The sequence below is a fragment of the Diadema antillarum genome, unplaced genomic scaffold, assembly GCF_040938485.1.
Source record: "Diadema antillarum isolate AM-2024a unplaced genomic scaffold, OU_Dant_1.0 scf00000048, whole genome shotgun sequence".
In the NCBI taxonomy this organism is placed as follows: Eukaryota; Metazoa; Echinodermata; class Echinoidea; order Diadematoida; family Diadematidae; genus Diadema; species Diadema antillarum.
This window is the reverse complement of record NW_027270937.1, coordinates 1,000,001-1,021,431: the sequence shown is the minus strand read 5'-3', so window position 1 is coordinate 1,021,431 and position 21,431 is coordinate 1,000,001. Positions and strand designations below refer to the sequence as shown.

Below are 21,431 nucleotides of genomic sequence, written 5' to 3'. Positions count from 1 at the left end.
TGTCTGGCGACTTTCTGTGCGTTTTGTGATGCAGGGTCACCTATAGTCTGTGGCAACATCTGACAGATTTTAGGATTTATTAGGATTTAGCCCCCCCCCCCCAAAAAAAAAAAAAAAAAAAAAAAGCCCAAGCTATTTTGACCCTTCCCAAGCCCGGGGGGGGGGGGGCTAACTTTTTATTTTAATCATTTAATATATCACCGTCATATTTGGCACATGGATAGAGCAACTCACATGCTGCATGACCGTACATTTGAATTTTCTCATGGTCACCCATGGAGGGCGCTATTTACGAGAAACGATAAAGAAATACATAAGAAATATGCTAAAAACATGATTTTCCTGTGTAATATCTTCATCTCGGTATACATGTCTTATTATAGACCAATCATTCTCATATTTGCCACAAATGATAAGTAAGTAGAATCTCATTATTGGCTATGGTGGAAATTTCTCAAGATCATCACATGGAGCGCTATTCATATGACATAAAAAATACATTTTGAGACCTGTGACCTGGGATAGGTAGGCGTACGTGTATAGTTATCACATTTCACATTTGCATGATATTGGAATTTTGAGTTTGTAGATAGATAATAATTGATTATGATAATGTAATGATATTACAGGCATAACTAGAGTGTAAGAATCAAAATGATACATTATAGAAGGGCAATCGTTGTAAAAAGCGGGTTTTTTATTTTCGCTATCAACGTTTGATGCTTTTGTCACATACAAACAATGGACATGATAAGAAAAACATTTTTAGGACCATAATCACTTCACATGTTGCTTCTCCAGCAAATTTCAGCCCAGAAACGCCCATTCCATTCATTGTAATTTTGTTAATTGAAAGTGGAACAGAAAAAAAAAATGAATCTGACTGACATGGTTATCAGTTTATGGTTGCCATGGTAGCCAGCAACATCAAATAGAGCTAAATGTATATCGAATGTTTGCAATAAGATGTTAGGATAAGTCACTAAATCTTGTTGAAATTGGATAGAGGGCAAAGGAAAGGCAAATGAAAATCTGGTACGGGCTCAATGCCCCTCTCCTTAATGGGCTTTAAAGGGTTAAGCTTACGGGGAAGGGTATGAAACTTTAAGTTACGAGTACTTAATCATTAAAACAACATAAGAATTGAATATTTCCTTGTGAACAATAGCAACATCATAGCAACAGAAATGCTATTAAAATAATAAGAAAAAGAAGGAAGAAAAAATAATGTACGTTTTGCTGTCAATATGTATATGAATACGTGTGTACTTAAACTCTGTCTCCCTAATATGTGATACATAAATATGAAATGTGATATTGGCACATTATGGAAACAGGTCTCCCAGAGATACTTGTTTTTCAAAGTGTCTCCCTAAGGTGGACTCTTGGGTTAGAAAACCTAAAGGAGACAAAATTATCACTTTTAGAATAAATATCTGAAATGAATTTTCTTGGTTCCAATTTATATTTCGGATTAAAAAGAGATCTTCATTTCCAATGTTTTAACGTAATATGCAAAAATAGAAACTATGACAAAATCACTCTTTTCAGAGTTTACCATATTGTCGCTGTAAGGTATGTATTTCACGAACGTCTCCCTAAGGTTTCTTCCAGGAGTATGTATATATATATATATATATATATATATATATATATATATATATATAATAATAATATTAATATATATGTGTGTGTATATATTGTATGATGATGTGAAAATCATTATTATACCACAATATACCAAAGATAATTGGTTTTCGTGGAACACTTATTAAAATTCTCATGCTACCTTCTGTCTGTGATTTAATGTAATACAATGAATATAATTATATACATTATATATACATATATATATATATATATATATATATATATATATATCCATTCACAGTTAAAGAGTACAATCTGAAAAATTGATAGGCCTTTACCATGTGTTTACTGAACTTGAAAATGTAAACTATTATTATCCAGAGAAAAGGAGAAGTTGAGCCATCAGCGTGTTCACTGGGATTATTAACACAGACTGAACTGATCATAAACCATGTACATTGAATTGAGATTCATATTACATCCGGGTAACTGGGAGAGGAAAGGTGTACCTTTTTTTCCCCATACATTTATGAACAATAAATGAATAGATAAATAAGTAAATAAATAAATAAATAAATAGATAAATGAATATATATATATATATATATATATATGAATAGATAAAGGAACGAATAAATGAATAAGTAATCATCATCATCATCATCATAATAAGAATAATGATAATGATAATAAAGATATTTATAAGTGTAATAGTGACGTAAATAATAAAAGTGATTAAGTATAAAATTACAACAAAATAGGTTTCCTTTTGTATATTATTGTTTTATCTTGCAGAACTGCTGTGATTTGGTTTATTGATTAGAATTTCACTTGTCTCATTATCAAGTGTCAAAGTCGAGTGCCTAATTCAAGATATATATTTTTTTTCGACAGCAATCCTCTTTTCATATTATCATTTTTTTGTGGTGAAATTTATTTCAAACTACCTATTTATGCACGCTTCGTTTGACATTTGTTGAATTAATATAAGAGTGGTGTAGACGGTTGCCTACTATTGTTATTAACTAAAGTCTGCTTTCTTTATCTGTGAAATATTTTACAAGATTTGAAAACTCGCGACCCGAGTGTACGGCGATGGGATAACATGAGGCGAATGGTGAGACAGTGTATCACACAGAGGTGTGAAGGGGTAGAGATATTGTGCGAAAAAAACCCCCACACAAATCGAAGCTTCTGATTAATTGATGTCAACCAAGGCAAAGACAGTAGAAGAGATGACCCAATATTGTCTGAGTGTTCAGCAATTCGTCAGGAATAACATAAGGACTGGACTGGAGAACGACGGCAAAAATAACATTCTCGCGAAATCTCATAAACCTGCAAATGATGGGAGAAGAGACATTACCGGCGGCCGATCCGATAATTGAATTTGGGGGAATCAATTTGCCTATGCTTTTTGAGAAACCACATTAAAACCCAATCATGCGCTCGTCCGACCGCTTAACCAAATTTCGCTGCGACGGTAGCTTCAAGCAGGCACAATAAAAAGCAAATATGACGCGCGGAAAGTGATACGCAATCACGTCCCCAGGGGGCTCCCTTCATTCGCTCTTAAATTCGCTGTTGGTTTGACCGAATATGCTCTAAGTGGATTGATCGCGATTTGCTGTTTCCATCTACTTGAAATCTTTCTCTTTCCCCAACCTCTCCCCCCTCTCTCTCTTCTCACTTTTTCTCTCTCCCTTCTTCCTTCATGCTTCTTTTCTTCCAAGAAAACGTCTCCCTTTAGCTGTCACTCTCCAAGTCTCTACTTCTCCACAAGGTACCCCCTTCACTTATCTATCAAATTTACTTCTTCTTTTCTGGTGTCCTCGTGTCTTTATCATGGACCCCTTCCCTCCCCGTTTTCCTTCCATGCTCTTTTATAAATGATCAGCCTATTCCCCTCTCAGTATCCGGGATTTCTCTATCCTTCTCTCTCTCCCTCGCTCTCTTTCTGCTGCTTGTCATATTTTCGCGCCGAGTTTTTTCATTGGTCGCCGCGAAGGTGATCTGCCTTGTGCGTCATCTAAGCTTTAAACAGCTTCTAATTGATTGAATCATAGCACTTCGCCATAACAGCCTGGGGCTTCGCCTTGTAATGTGTACCAATTACAGCCCTATATAATGCCTCTTCAATTGCCATTTAAACAACGCGCTAATCCTACGGGACAAACGGCAAATTCAACGACAAATCACAGTAACCGAACTCGGGGCTTTATTTTTTCATCCCGGAATTAGAATTTCTGATAAATTTCAATTCCGACGTTAAGAAAGAGGACATTCGAAAGAAGTAGAAGAAGAAGAAAAAAAAAAGGAAGGGGGGAAAATACAATCCAACTGTTTAATATCGAAAATTTCCTTGTGTCCTCCATCCAATTTTTTTCCTTCTCTCTTCTGCCTCTCAATATTTCGTCTTGCCTTTCCACTAATGCAGGCACAAAGGTCAGAATTTGGTGCGGGACCGCAGATGAAGACGGTGATAATTCGATTTATTTCGGATCATGCGCTAATGGCAGCGTAAATTCCATTTATTCAAGTAATTACAGACCTGATCGCAAACATTTAAGAACTCCTTGCAGTTTTCACACCGCGCCACTTGACTGTCCGTCGACCTCTTGGAAACACGCACCATTCAGAGGTTTTTACAATCCCCTCACATTTTCGATTTTGTTGTTGGAAAACAAATTCCTGAAGACACCGTAAACACCTTGCCCGCATCCGTCACACGTATTCCGCGCCTATTAGATCGCCATTAATCTTGAGAAACTCAGTTTACTTCTCGCAACGAGGAAAGGACCCCTTTTAGTCTGAGAAATGAAATTATTATATCAGCAGCTCATATAGTATATGCTGGTAATAGAGCGACTTCCATGGAGGTGTGAGTAGCTCAAACGCATTTTCGAATACCCACTAATTTCACCAATTAACTTGAGGAAAAAAAATAATTGTGCAGGTTCTCATCAAAATGGAAGGTTTGCAGGCTTTCGTCGCGAAATCTTTCGAAGGCCGTGATGATGCTTTCGTGACAAAATCGACATCGTCGGCCAGCTCGATATCATCGACGTCGGCTCGCAGCAGGCCGCTAGCGAGCATCCAAAAGTGCAGCGCATGGCTGAGCCTGATCGGGAATCCCGCCTGCACTCTGGCCGCGTCTTCGGGCTCTGGATCAGGTCAGCGTAAAGGACGGACAACGTCGGCAGCCGCGGCTGGCCTGAGCACGTCCGAGGCACTTGCACCATTTGTACCTCGGAGCCGCGGCGGGGGCTCGCTCGGTCAAGGAGTCCTAGGATGCCCATCGAAACTCTGTTCCCCACGACAAGGAATCGCGCTGAGCGACTTGGCCACGATCAGGGGCCATGCCGGGGAGCGAGCCGACCAGTGCTTCAAGCCGCAGCCGCTGACCGCACGGAAACGACACGAGGACAAGATGACAGATGTCCCGCCTTCGAAAAGGTCGAAAACTGTCGAAACTGGTAAATTTTGATATTTCATTCCTTACCGAAGTGTTTGCAAACCATATTTTACTCACTGCTCGGGATATAGAGTAATTTTTCTTAAGCAGTGCTCAATTTGCTGCTTGTAATCATTGCTTATTTTTCGCACTGTGCAGATTGAGCAATAATGTGTAAAGGTGTAAACATTCCTTTGCAATTCTTCTTCAACTCATAAACTAGGATTTAAAGAGATGGGGAAGCCGACACCTACTATGAATAACAATTAATGAAGAATCAATTGTCAATATTTGGTTAGATTAAGAATAAACTAATATGCAGGTGACAAGCAAAAATTTCTAAAGAGAGTAGTGTATCTCGAGGAATAATTTAGGTATTTATACAACGTAATAATTTCCTGCCCACATACAGCATCATGTGGCAATGAGTTGAGAACAAGTTGACATTTGGTTTGTAATTTTTTTTCTTCAAGATTTCTTTCGAATTCAATGCGAGGAGAGTTATGCTTGTGACTTTATGAAGCGATGATGATTAATTAACAAGACATTGATTTGTTTTCATTTGAGGTCGCTCGATAGATTTAATGAAAAGCAATGATGTATAATGGGGGAAACTCTTCAGTTTGGTGCGATGGTAATATTCACCCGGTCACGACAACTGCAAGTTTTGTTCATCATTTCTCAGGCGTTCATAGATGCTAAACATTCGTCATTTCAAAATATATAGCATGGTTGCTGCAAAAATTGATCATTCAAGCGTCATTTAAAAGATATTCCTTTTGTTTCTCAGCAAGTCACTTATAGTCATCAATTTAAATCTAGATATGAGATGTAGTGGTAAACTATTCCTGTGGAATAAAAAAACAAACAGACAATGCAATGCAACAGCAGTCATTTAAAATCTTCATTAACATGCTTCATTAAAAATCCGTCTTTACCTGATAAGGTTTTGAAGATTCCATGAGAACGATAAATGTTTATATTTTGACGATGTCGACGTCATAGGGTTATCTGAGTATGCATGCTAAGTATGGATTATATTATACCATACATAAGATTTTCTACATCCCGATACCTGCATACACTGAATGACACCCAGGTTTGTATCCTTTGTGTTCGTATCCGAAAAAAAGAGTGACTATGGCAATGGAATTCACATTATGATAAGTTATCAATATCTAATAAATGATGATAATAGTTGTAGTTACACTGTATAATAATAACCAATATTTGTATAACGCCTTTTCAGCATAGACTCAAAGAGATAAGAAAGAAAGAAAGGGAAAAACGTTAGGATACATCTTTTTTTCTTAGCATGAAGAAATTGGCAAATTACTAAACACCTTCTACGGTTTGTTAAAAAAACGTGTTTGTGTAAGAAACAATCATGAATACCATTCCCCGCGTCGTGTCACTAAGACAAAACGACATATAATTTGTCATTATCACATTTTTCGTATTATTCATATTAAAGAGTCGTAACTATGCACGTGACCCATGACTGAATGACTTTTTGTAGGATTTCTTTACATCGAATTCATCTATAGGTGTCATTCACACACATAAGCGACACACACACACACACATACATGAAGGTTTTTTTCTTTTGTTGCTGAAGATTATAATAATTATGCTATCAAACTTACTCTTAAGACAACATGAAGTACAGCCATGTCATCCACAGAGTGAATATTCTTGTATCCTTGCTTTGAGTTTTTGAAATTCACGTCTTATTCTAATTTTTATAAATTCTATACTTTGTTTTGTTTCTTGTATACTTTGAATGAGAACTCCACTCACCAATCTGATAACTTATGCAGTTATTACTAATCGTTGTGGTTTTGGTGGCCTGCACCTGAAGTGTATCATGATCATAATTGTGTATTCACAAATGAAATGTTTTGTTTTTATGTTGTCTATCACAAAAGCGTACCAGTTGCCTTTAGCAATGTTTAGATGTCATCAAGAAATTCAACGTATTGTAAACGTGAAGTGACAGTAACACGTAGGCTACTTTCCACAAGATTATCACACACACACACACACACACACACACACACACAAAACTCAACAGTACACAACCATTTACTTCCTTAAACAGCTGCTAAAGTAGCTTCTTCAAGTTTGGCATTGATCTACCAGAATGCCCTGTCGTAATCATCTTATCTTGTAATACTGTCAGATTGACATAATGTGTGTGTGTGATATAATTATATTACACAATATCATTGTCCGAGGATGTGAGGGCCGGGCAGGGTTCGATCACAAGATCTTACGTCTCGGGGTGTTAAAGGTCTTGACCACTACACCACAGTATCCCTATATTCTACGGCCATGTCCGTCATTAAGAGCTATGACGTATTCTTCAATTCATCAGGACTTCTTTGGTCATCATATTGTAATAAAAAGAAAGTCATGTAACTTTGTTCTCTGCATGTAAAAACATTGTTTCCGCACGTGTTTACTTCCTTTCAAATGCTCCTGTGCCTTTTATAACCCCCTTTCAGACACTGTTGACCATAGATCAGTTTCAATGAATACAAGTCTGTAGATCCATGTAAAGAGCATTACAAACACAGATATTTAAGTAGAATGAAAAAAGTAGGACAAATCAAAAAGTTATATTAAGAAAGGATAAGTCCTAGAGTTACTTTTTAAAAAAAGTTGCAGAGTTCTATGAGTTCACTTCTGACTTACATCAGATGGACTTTTGTCAATATTGTTCGCTTTTGAAATTATGGTATTAAATCTATGTTAGAATGCGCTGATAGTGTGAGTGTAGCTAAGAGAGATGCCCTGTAATGGTCTTTCTTTGCATTTTCACAATACCCATTTCTGCCGACAGAGGCTGAAAATTCGCACAAACTGCAGCAAAAACACCAGACATCCTCGGGAGAAGACAACGTTGCCATGGCAACGGAGACAGAGACAAAGAAAGATAGAGAACGTGAGTTCGCCCACGCGTCGGTTCCCGCTAACTCTTTGTCCCCGGGCCTTCCCAAGTCTGGTCAAGACCCCAGGTCCGATCCGTCGACATCATTATCGATAAATCGGCGCTCACCTAACTACATATCGAGTCTCGACGACCTGTCTGTTCCCGTCGTGGTGGACGTCAACGACAACGCCGCCGTGACGCTGCCTGGCGCCGTTGGCGATGACGTCAGCCCGGGATGCGACTCGTCGACGTCTCTCAGCGGACGCGAGTCGATTCACGCGTCGTCGCCGACACAGCAGTGCGCGGATATGTCTGCGGGCGTGGGCGGGCTATCGGGTGTCACGGCGTCGTCTGCTGCGGGAAAGCTGAAGCAGAGACGGAGCAGGACCAATTTCACTGCCGAGCAGCTGAGCGAGCTGGAGAAACTATTCGACGAGACGCACTACCCGGACGCATTCATGAGGGAGGAACTGAGCCGGAAGTTGGGCCTGTCCGAGGCCAGGGTTCAGGTAAGGATCACTCAATCTTGCAATTCCCTTGATAATTTTGGAAAACAAACAAACAAACACACAAACAGACAAAGAAACCAGCAAAAAACCAACATATAAAGAAGTAAACAATCTGATAAACATGCCAAAATGTCTTCAAGAAGAAAAGGAAACGGTTGAGCCGACTAATTCAAAAGTTTAGGCAATTTGAACAGTTTGTAGAGGATGAATTTACCTTGTGAGTTGAGCCTTGCGCACTTGTGAAAGTAATGTTACTCAGGTGTTTTACCTCTTCAAAAGGCAACGGAGTTGAGTCTTGGCTCTTTTTATTCACTTTTCGTAACTTTTAATCATTTCTTGCTTAAGGAGTTAAAATTGAAGCCAAAACAAACGTAAGAATTTGGACACAGTTATGGCTATAAACAACAGAATCAACACTTTGAAACCATGTCACGATTTTTGCTGCAATGTGAAATGCAAAAGCAAAGAATGTTAGCAATAATATGCATAGACTGATAATACCTCTAGTATAATAGTACTCTGGTTACTAATCTTATCCCTCGTGATATTTCAGCAATGACAATGTCATTGATGATAGCCCATCATTCAATTGCACCGAAACATAAACAACCTGTCTCATATTTATGTGATATCTGAAAACAGAAACGTATACATCAAGAATAAAATGACGTCCAATCTTATGTGCTCTTGCAATATTGTTGTGTGTTGTGTCCTGTCTAGGTGTGGTTCCAGAATCGGAGAGCGAAGTGTCGCAAGCAGGAAAACCACAACAACAAAGGTCAGTTCATCTTCTTTTTGAAAATTATGATAATGATAACAACAACAGTAATAATGATAATGATAACAATGATAATAATAATAATAATAATAATAATAATAATAATAATAATAACAATTATAATAATAATAATAATAATAATAATAATAATAATAATAATAATAATAATAATAATAATATCTAGTGAAGCACGCTGAGAACGCAGACCTTCCTTGGCGGAGGTAATAAGATGGTTTTCTTTATCCAGGGTAGCTTCCTCAGTGTTGTCACTGCTCTACCAGAGGGACCTCCAATTATCATTGCCCTCGCCTTGCCAGGTACGCAGTTATACACCTGGGTCGAGAGAGACATAACTATGGTGGGTAAGAATATCTTGTCCAGGCCAGACGTAGGCACTTGACGCCAGTTGAACTCGGAACCGCCTTAATGTTATACTGAAAGTGAAGAGTATTATCCTCTGTAGTTTTCTTGTGTAGTGAGGAAATGGTTGAACAATAACATGTGCATTATTCCGCCCCCTCTCTTTCTTTCTCTTACTTTTTTTAAAAGAAAATCTTCATTCTTTAAGAACCCCTTTAGAAGGCCATCTGTGTCAAGCATGTAATTACAGACACAGTCGAAACAACTAGGACTATAGTGTGTCATATGTAGCTATTACCTTGATCTGTTGTACATCTTTTTAGGTATGGCTCTATTGGAAATAACAACAAGCAAAGTATTGTCTGCAGAGGAAGAACTTGACGAAGTGCTAAAGCAATCTCGCGCCCGATGTGAATGTCCTTTTCCAAGAATATTATAATCAGCGTTTAGATTTTCCTGGAGGTTGTGGATAAATACTGAAAGTTTATCTAAGAAGCATTTATTCTTCACAGGGCATAAGATTATGAAGTTGTGGGCATGAACTTGTTGCGAATTTGAGACCAATATGACCACTGTCTTTATTGATGTTGTGATACCTGAAAACCATGTACATAACAGGGCCGGCGCAGCGTTTTCAAAAGTGTGGGGGCCCACTTCCGGGTTTCATGAGCTAACAAGCAAAAAAAAAAAAAAAAACAAAAAAAAAAAACCAACCCCCCCCCCCAAAAAAAAAAAAAAAAAAAAAAAAAAAAAACCAAACAAACACGTCGGCTCATCTCTTCTCCCCGTCCACTTCCGGGTTTCTTCAGCTGACAAGCAAAAAAAAAAATAAAAAATACAAAATAAAAAATAAAATAAAGGTCTTCATTGATCTATATCTATTTCTATTTTAGTGCCACGTACGTACTTCCGGGTTGAAAAAAGTGTGGGGGCCCAAAGTGATGACACCTTATGTATTCCTTTGTATGGTGCACAAAAAGTGTGGGGGCCCGAGCCCCCACGGCCCCTACGGCTGCGCCGGCCATTCATGAGGAGGAATGAAAAAATGATATAACAGAAGATTAGACACCTCTGCTACCGCAAAACAACAACAGCATCAACAACAAAAAATCCAGCAGATTATGAATACGAGTGTTTGGCTCATCGTGACCTCTGCTGATCGAACTCCCGTAATGTTACCAAATCCGGCATTTGAATGATTCAAAGAATCGTTCCCTTCAACCCCCTCCCGTCCATTGTAACATCTCTCTTTTGTAGTATCATGTTCTGGATGGACCGAAACCAAGGGTCCAATTAAAACAACGATAGATTCGAGGTTCGAATCTCTTGGGATGGCTCTAAATCAACCGATGAATCAATTATCATAATTATCATGGTATATTAGAGGAGACTATTGTTACTTTGATTATTGTGCAGTAACTGGGAAACAAAGAGTTAAGAAGCTTGTTAGTGCGGTAACTGTAATATTAGCAACTTCATGATGTTCTAATATCTTTGCAATCGGCAGGCAAGCTGGCCACCTGTCATCATGCTGTTCGCATTTCATGACTATCCCGTGACACAAAAAATAACCTACAGGCTCCTAATATAGTACCCAATAATCTTGTTGTGACTGAGCTTTAACTGGAGCCATCTTTAGAAAGAGATTTTGATATGCGATAGAATGCATGAAAAGCATTGGGCGACATCACCCTATTTTTTCTTCAATCCCGAAAAAAGCGTTTATTGATTTCACAAACTTTTTTTTCAAGCCTTTTCCAGCAACGTCCAGTGAGACTATTGTTTTCGCAGAACATAGATACGTATCCTTTCACGCTGACATTTACTGATAGACACGAGAGGAATTCCTCGTTATGTATAGAGAAAAAAAAAACCCAGACAAAAAGACGATAGTCATGTCTGTATAGGAAAATACATACATGCTCAATTAGTTCTGTGTGGAATCTCTAGAGATTTCAAATAAGAAGTATAATAAGTGCAATCGAGTCTTTTCCTCGCGTCTCGTGGTAATAATCATCATTACATTAATACGATTTAGAGCCATTAACCGAGATATTCATTTTTCGACATTTGTATTCTTATCATTGCTTGTCCACGGTAAAGGGATATGATGATGATGATGGTGGTGGTGGTGATGACGATGATGATGATGACGACGACGACGACGACGATGATGATGATGATGATGAACAACATTGATGCTTTATAGCGCAATTTACCTGATGTGGAACATTCAATTTAATTCAGTTCAATTCAATTGAGCTTTTATTTCCATTCAAAAGAAAAGTAATACAAATACAAGGTATACATGATTATAATAATTGTTAACAAAGGCACCCGGCTCCAACAATATGTCACATATTATTCATACAGTTGCTGGAAACATTCAATGAACACTTCTGCTTTGCACTCAATATTATTCAAACTAACGTCAGCACGGTTTATTGCCACTTGGTCTACTATCAATTTCGTTTAATGCCCGTTTGGTCTACTTCTCACTTGGTCTAAAGCCCCGTTTGGCTAATTATCATTTTGTCTAATGACCTGGGGACCGTTTCATGAAAGTTGTCAGCCCTGACAAGTTGTCAGTCTCTGACAATTACCATAGTAACAGTCAGTGACCAAATCTTCTCAGCCAATCAAAACCAAGGATTTTACTGAAATTGTCAGAGACTGACAACTTGTCAGCGCTCCTTAAATTGATGAAACACTCCCAGATGTTTTAACTGCAATTGTGATTCCTTTGATTTTTGTTTCCATCTTGTCTAACAAACTATGGGTATTAGGCGAAGTGGGCATAGCCCACCTGGAAGTAGACCAACTGGTAATGAGACTAAGTGGTAATTGGACTAGACACGTTTGTCATTCTTGGAAACATTTTTTTTTTAGTTTGAAATAATGGGCTGAACCCTAGTATAAGAGTAAGTCAATGGCATTAAACGCTTGTAATCAATGTTTATTAGATGTTTTGTCACCCTTTCACAGCCTTTCGATGAATTGAAAGAACAAGACAAAAACAAAACAGATGAGCGAACTTCTGTAGTCTGTAAAATGTTCGATGGATATTGTCCTCTCTTTTACCACAATAATAAATATCTCCACTGCCCATGTATTTCCTCTCTGCGTCATTACTTGCATCACAGTACAACCACGAGATACTTTATTTAACCAGAGTATATTTGTTAAAATACAGTGTCATTAAAGTATGTGGATTTGTTCTTTCTTCTCGAAATAGATGAGCCCAAGTTTCCTGTCTTTACAGTGTGAACTCGTGAATTCTTCAGTCAGATGTTATTAATTTTTCATGTAGGCCCAAAATACCATGTAGGCTTTATGATGATAACTTCTGTCTATCCAAATAACCATCTGTAATCTGGCCGATCCTGTACAGAAGTCCACAGAGATTTTAGAATCTGGTTAAAAAAGTAAATCCAATGTTGATTTGATTTGATTTGATTTCTGCATTTTCACGTCAAACAATTTTCCAAAAATAATCAGACATTGAAAAAAACCCTCAAAGATATATGAACATGCTTATATAGCAATCATAAAATAATTATAGTATGCCTAAATTACAGCAATACACGAGCAATCGAAAATCGTTGATCATTCAATCAATTTAGGAACAAAATGCAGGAGACCGTCACCTTTGTTAAGAGGAAGCTTGATTTTGGTGACAACCTCTGAGAATAATACATAATTATAATTGTATGGTTTGCAACCACCGACAACTCTGATCGTCTTTGATGCGGCTACTGCCATGACTGCTATCATTGCTATATTTCATGCTTTCACTACAGGCGTTGCTATAACTATTAGACATCGTTAAAGATTTTCTATAACAGTTGCCAATAACAGTATTTCGTTTTCATTCTTCCCGTTACTTATTTTGCTCTCATACAAAAAGTCGGTAACATTGCTGACATCATAATATATCAAAATCAACAAGATTATCAGAAGCGCTTATCTTTAAGTCTTATATCGAACCTCGTCTTACACGCCCAAGCAATCTCCATGTTCGCGCTCGCGAAAATTGAGAAGGGGAGCAATTTGTCACTTTTTACGGCAGTTATGACAGACCCTATTCACCCTTCCGTCCTCGATCCAATTCATCAACGAATAATAGCCTTTGGATGGTAAATTCAAGGCAAATTGATTGGAAAGCAGAACGAGGTTGATTTTGAAAGTGGTTTGAGGGGTAAAAGTAGAGTAGACCACTACTTAAATGGGGGCATTAGCCCCCCCCCCCCCCCCCCCCCCAAAAAAAAAAAAAAAAAAAAAGAAAAGAAAGAGAAAAAAAAGTCAGAGCGAGGCAGCTTGAACAAATAAAGGGGCTACTTGAAACGTGATTGTATAAACAGGCGCGTGCCCCGCGTACGCTCCGGCGAGCGACGGAGACCCCCGCTGGTGACGTCTTGCGCGCACGCGCTTGCCTTTTCTTTGCTGCGCCCGCTGGCGGTCAAACCAACCAGGCCGGGTGTTGTCAGGAGTATTTTTCACGGCTAGGAGGCATGTCTTGTAAACTACCTTGTAGACTGGCGAACACTCTATATGAGTGGCTTGAGAGACATATGAAGACAATATGTTTTATAACGAGGGACATCACCAAACAAAACTAATTGTAGCTGTTATCTTCGAAAGGGGCTGACACTCGGGGAGTGAATCCTGCTGAAGTTGAGTAAATACACCCACACACACACTCACACACGACAATCGTTTCGGTACGCCAGCAAATTCGCAAACACAGTTGAGGGATAGTGTATCTGCTAAAAAGGGGTACAAAGTTTTGTTAATCCATGTAGTGTGTGACGGAACATTGTCATGTCGTTATACTGTTGAGATGATATCCACGCCAGTACGACGTGTCTTTAAAATCGTTAGTATTCTTTGAATCATGATCAGTGCAGCTTAAAGGGATTGTACAGTTATGGATGAGACCTAATTTCAGGTTTCTAACATTTTTTGGTGAAATAATGAGAAACCTCTTATAAAATGTGAAAGAGCATGTAATTCTATGAGGAATTCAGTTTATTTGATGAAAATTGGCTTTGAAATGGCCGCAAAAAAGAGCGATTCTAATAAAGTGTGGGACCCACACTTTATTACGCGCTTTGTTTAACTTTGTTTTTTGATGTTTCAGTCATTCCAAACCCGATTTTCGTCAAATAAACTTTGAATTCCTCTTAAAATGGTAATTCTGTACTATATCATAAGCGTTTTCTTTGTATCTCGCAAACAGTTAAAAACCCAATTCTCATCTCCACCAAAACTGTACTATCCCTTTAAAGGTATAGTTTGTTTAAACTTTGGAAGTTTTCTTGTAGTTTATTCTCGCTATTATTTGCCTCTATAATTTGAATATCTCTGAGATCTTGAGGGAATGCTATAGACCATAGCAGGACTAATTGTTTTCCTTGCTTTCTGATAGTTCGATCATTAACGCTATGTCATCCCGAAATACCATCGCATAGCACAATATCAATTCCAAGAGACCCAAATGGACAGAATATTGAATGATGATGGGGACGAATATATGTCGATATAGGATCGATGCCATGTTAACCAGAGTGTCTTGGAGCTAAAATTGGAGTGGGATTAAAGACACTTTACCCAGAAACCGAAATACAACTGAACAAGGTGTTAACAAATTAACGATTTCTATAATGGTCACGGGGGGAGGGGACTTATGAAGAAGAATACGTGGGGCATTGCGGAGGAAAGAGAATGACGAAAATGTGCGCCCCTGATATTGAAGAAATAAAAGGATTACTGTTTAAATGTAGATTACGACAAGGAGGACGAAGAAAAACAAATTAAAAGTGAAGAGGTGAATAAGGAGGCATGCGAAGCAGAGACAGAGGAGTCGAATGCTGACACGATAATCTAGTTAGGCGTCCTTCTGTTGGCCGCTGGTCGGCCCGGGCCCGGGCAAGGCAGGCGGCTGCTGGAGAGCTCGTCGCTCTGAACCGGGGGATGTGGGGGGAGCGCGGGGCCGTAATTGGATTACGCGCAAATTTAATGGTGATATAATGGTGTCTTAATTGACACAAAACTCACTTAATCGTTGGGGCAGAGCGCAAATTGATAGAATCAAGGCGGTTAAATAATCCATGCTGGATGAAATGAAACCATTTTACGGCTCTCACCCACTCCTCGCATTCTCATTCCTTTATCTCTTCCTCCTCACGAAACACTATACTCGCCGGATTCTCCCAATAAGATTATCGCGGGACTGTAACGAGATTATACAATTTGACAAACCGAAAAAGGACCTCAATTTGGTCACTATTAAGTTCAGATTAGAGGGTTTGCTAATACGATAATCGGTGGAAATTCCGTATTGTTTTCGAGGATTGGATTCAGCGGTCCCTGCAGGTATATCCCTCGGGGGCAGACGAGCATTGATTCGAAGTGATTTTCTCTTCGTTTTGTTTTACTGGAATTCGAGGCAGTGCAGAGTTTTCGCACATTATTATTTGTTGGTTAGATTAATGTCTATTTAAGCATATCTCTTCTGGGGGTAAAATACGACACCCTCTCAGTCGTATCGTTTACCCTTCAAAGAAATATGCAACTTTTTTTTTTCTCTCAGTTCTTCTTATCTCTGCAAACTTTTCAGTGCTGCAAACCTTGGTGCCAACATTTCTCTCTCTCTCTCTCTTATTTCACTCTCAGAAGTTAGTATCTCTTTTAAGCGCAGAAAATTATATTTGATTTGATAATCGCAAAATTCACATCAATACCACCGCTATTCCTTTCATATGGGAGCGGAATTGTTTACGTCGTAAAATGAGAGCGATCGATTTGAAGAACAATTCTCATGATACGATCCAACCCAGGAAAGATAAACCAGTCAGCCTCCATAAACTCCTCTTATTCTAGTATTCAAGAAGATTCCAATGAACTTATTCACTTTGTCTCTCGCGATTGTCGAATCTAAGTGATAATTGACCTTAACAATCCATAATGATTATGTCAAATATAGCGTTTACAATTTTCTCATTTTTCACGTCTTTCCAGAAATATTTTTCACCTTTGTCAATTTTCAACCTATTGAATGAAGGACCTATATGGCCCTTGGCCATAAAGATATCCAGATATGATTAGAGTTACTATGACTGATTTCAAATAGAGAGCTTGTAGAATCTCGTAGAATCTCGTAGAACATACAAACTCGAAACTGAATAATAATGATAATCATAATGATAATAATGAGGTCTTATTTACCCAGGGAAGCCTCTTCAGTGTTGCCACTGCTCTACCAGAGGGCCCTGCTATCATTATTACCCTAGCATTGCCAGGTACCCATTTATACACCTGGGTTGAGAGGGACATAGTGGGTAAAAACATCTTGTCCAAGGATGTAAGCAACTGGGCGGGATTCGAACTCGGGTCATCTGATCGGTAGTGAGGAGTCTTATCCACTATGCCACACGGGCGCCATTTCTAGTAGTTTATAACCATTAATGCAATTCCAGATGTAGATATTACATGACATAAAGGCCATACATACACAACGATTACATATGTAAGTAGAATATTCAAACATTCCATGCATTCGACTTAAGTGTAATGTAAGTGATCATGTACTGGACCAAAAATAATATTTAGGTGTTCAACATCATCAGTAGATAACGAAACAGACACTGAATGCGAAAATGTACCCCAGATTTAGTTACAGATAGGGGAGAGTAACGTCTACACAATTAAAACTGAAATTTTGTGTATAAATTTACTACACCATCATACACACGCACACACCATGACACACACACGCACACACACACACACACACACACACACACACACACACACACACACATAAAGATACAAACACTTACAGACACAGACTCACAGACATCATCACACACACATGCACACACTCATACAGTAACAAACACGGCGAGACAGACGCCATCACACACAAGCACACACATACACACATACACACACACGCACACACACACACACACACACACACACACACACACACACACACACACACACACACGGTCCAGTAAAGCCAGTACAAGTCGTCTATTGGACACAGGAAAGGCAATGCATTCTTGCCCCCTCTGTACACCATCTGTCCATCCAGCCTGTCTGCTGGTCTGGATGCCTGCATGTCTCCATCACAGAAAGAGTGGAAGAGATGGAGAAAGAGGGGGAGAAAATAATATTCATGGATAGAGAGATCGATAGAAGAGAGATAGCAAAAAGGGGATGAATCTGAGGAAAATCAAGATAAATGCACCCTCAGATGAATATAGACAAATATAAAGATAGTTGGAAACATTTAGATAGGTATAGGTGGATTACTATAGGTAGATAGATAGATAGAGAAGATAGGTAGGTAGGTAGATAGATACAAAGATTGATAGACTGATAGGTAGATAGATAGATAGGTAGATAGCTATAGATAAATAGATATGTAGATATATAGATAGATAGATAGACAGGTAAATAGGTAGGTAGATAGATATATAGGTAGGTAGGAAGAAAAATATACTATATAAATATAATTGTATATATTACATATATAATATATGTATATATATATATAATATATGTATATATAGGTATATAGGTAGATATAACAATAGGTATAGAGGTAGATTGACGGATAGGTAGATAGACAGAGAGGAAGATCGACAGACAGACAGATATCACGACAGATAGAAACTTCATAGATATAAATAGATTTAGAGAAATAATGATATAGAGATAATAATGTAGATAGATAGAGGCATACGTAGATGATATACAGTGTGTATTAAAAAAAGGAATCCAACTTTAAAGATAGTTATCTCTTTTCAAACTATAGGCACGTATTGGTTATAAACCTGACATTCATTGAATTCCATCAATTCTAATTCTACCCATCTCAGTTCAGCTGCCCATTTCCCACACTTCTCATTTTGAGAATATGTATATGGAAATTGTTTCCCGTCATTTATCAAATCTCACTTCTTTGTGTGATGAACCACCTGCTCCTTAATGAAAGAATAAAAATCAAAACGTTTGCTGCTTCATAGATGCTAGGCAAATTTCCTCACATTGCCAAAATCCATATTGATATGTATATTTCTGTTGCTGTTTTTTATATACAAAATCAAAGTGTCCACTGCATAGATCAAATACCTATATAGAACTATAAGAAATGTATCTGACATAGATTACGAGAAATAGATTTTGCTAGAAGATGAGAAACTAAACTTCTAGAGTGGAAAACGTTCAGATGAATTTTGCTGACATTTTGAAGAGGAGAGAAAAATGTAGCCCTACGATTAGGTAGAACTTGCACTCATCCAGAATTATTCTCATTAACAAAATTAAACAAGGAGATAATGCCATTTCCCCGCGAATCTCCAAATGGTTTGAATAATTCTATGGCAAAAAATATCGTTAAAAAGTCATTATTATCGTCAATCTCTTTGACCACTCATACTCGCCGCTTACCTCAACAGAGTTGTTGTTGCTAATGACTAGGGTTTATTAGAATCTTATCTATTTATTTATTTACTTATATATCATTATTTACTCATATATACATATATATTATTTACTCATATATATATATATATATATATATATATATCATAATCTATATTTATTTATTTATTCATTCAATAATATATCTATTATCTATTTTGTTATATTTGGCTGAGAATGAATTTTTTTTTCTTCTTAAATTCTTGTCAAGAAGGGTAATCAAGTAAGATTGATTTGAGGTACGAGAGATTGGGAGTCTTATGACATCATTACACCGTTGACATGATTACTTCAACCTCACCACCATGTGATTGTGACTATGACTTCATGAAAACATTATAAAGCCTTTAATTCCATAACCTTCGTTTTGCGATTTCAATGAACCTTTCACTGTTCTGTTTGCCTAATTCTACTGTATAAATTCTCTCTTATGTCATTACGACGCAAGCAGTAACCAATGGCGACGCGACGTTTAGATGGCGCGCCATTACGTCATCAGTACTCTTTATCCCGATGCATTGCTGTAGGCTAAATTCCTCCAACGGACTCTCAAGCCCTCCCTCTCAAGCTCCGCCGGGGCTTGGGGTCAGCGTTGCGCAAAACGCACGAATTATGGACGCGAATTTTTTCCGCTCATATAGTCGCGATCCACTCCATTAAGAGCAGTGAAAAATCTCCTAATACCGGATGGTGGGCGACAACCTTAAATCCTTAGATTACATCTAAGTGAAGAGGATGACACACTTAGACTTAGTTTTAATCCACTGCCTTTAAGCGCAGTGGTGGCCTCCGTACAAGGCGAGCGAACTTTATTTTGTCACTTCGGGTTCCCTTCGTGCTCGCGTCAATTCTTCTCAAAATAAAGAAGATGCAGCAACATGTTAGCCTAATTCAAGTATAGATGTTGTTCTATTATCGACCTGTAAACAGACTTGTTTGGAAACGGGCGACCATTTCTTGACCATTGATAATTGCTTCTCGAGAAATAAGTTTAAGAACGATGCTGAATAGCTTTAGAAGACAAAGATTGGATTACATAAAATACCTAGTACTGCAAATTACAGTGATGCAAAGACCTTTCGTTTTAGGCCTATTTTCATGATTTAAGGTTGGATTCAATATATAACTCTTTGAGAGTAGAAAACAGCTCATAGATTTGCGCATACTTAGACATAATAATCTTTTGATATGGAAACTGGGAATCCCCCTTTTTTCAGTGTTGCCCGCCACCATTCTGCCCGGCAATATTACTCTGGAAAACAAGAACAACGAAAACGTATCTTCCTTTTTTTTTGGAGGGGAAGGGGGGTCGTTTTCCGAACAAAAATGTAGGTCACTGATTTTTGCCAGGAAGCAAACCAATTAAGCTAAAAGAATGCATGCAGTTTTTGTTCGTTTTTCCAAACAAATTTGTGGGTTACTTCTAGCTATCAAGGCAGAAGAAATTCTTTATCTAGTGCTTTTCCCTTATTCATGCCAGGTACTTTGTTTCTTTTGTTTGACTTTTTTTTTTACTTGGAAAAGCCGATCAAACGGATGGATCATCATCTTGTATAGTTCTTGTAGTACAAAGTGCAAGGAAGTGTATCATTTTCCTTCGATGAAAAGACCGAAATCAGAGAGAGGAAGAGAGGAAAAAGATCATGACTGACAGAGCCACATTTATGATGCAAGAAGCAAAACACTGAAAACTTTAAATTTAAGAACTGTACAGATGAAATGATTTATGCTTATTTCTCTTTGTAAAATCACTTTTATAGTAACTCACCTATGATTTGCTTGTGACCACTAAATGTTTGATAAAAGGACTAGTTTTTTGGGGGGTGTTATTTGCTTTACTTGGAAGTTTTTGCCGAGATCAAATGGGAAGATAATAGTCGGTTCTTCTTGCTCAATTTTATTCCTATACAATCTACAAATTCTACTTTTCCTGTACGTAGGCAGATGCGGCCAATACGAAACACATCTATTGCTAATAGGATTATAATCAAAATCAAAATTTGTGTCCTAGATGTGATACTTTGTGATACTATAGGCAGATATACTTATACTGACATTCACCCTCGACATCCCTGGGTGCTTGGGACCTTCTCTGGCATTATCAAGAGTCGAAGTCGAGATTTTATTTGGTAATTTGATGTGTTTTGTTAAAACAAAACGATCCAATATTTATTTCCAGCCGCAGATTGCAATGCGTCGAAGACACCCATTGATCTTTCAAAAATGAGGTCTCTACTTCGTAAAGAATTCCAAGAGTCTGTATCTAGCCTACTAATTTGATGAGGATGATTCAAGAGTAATTGTAGCCCGTCT

At 38.0% G+C, this 21,431-nt stretch overlaps 1 protein-coding gene across 1 annotated transcript in view; it reads left to right on the top strand.

The window, feature by feature from the left end:
* The first annotated feature begins 4,558 nt into the window (after positions 1-4,558).
* Positions 4,559-21,431, top strand: part of LOC139715401 (uncharacterized) — an 18,658-nt gene continuing 1,785 nt past the window's right edge. Inside the window, exons 1-3 of the mRNA XM_071626974.1 lie at positions 4,559-5,066; positions 7,890-8,488; positions 9,209-9,266. Of these exons, the coding sequence (XP_071483075.1) occupies positions 4,559-5,066; positions 7,890-8,488; positions 9,209-9,266 (1,165 nt within the window). The remainder of the gene's footprint in view (positions 5,067-7,889; positions 8,489-9,208; positions 9,267-21,431) is intronic.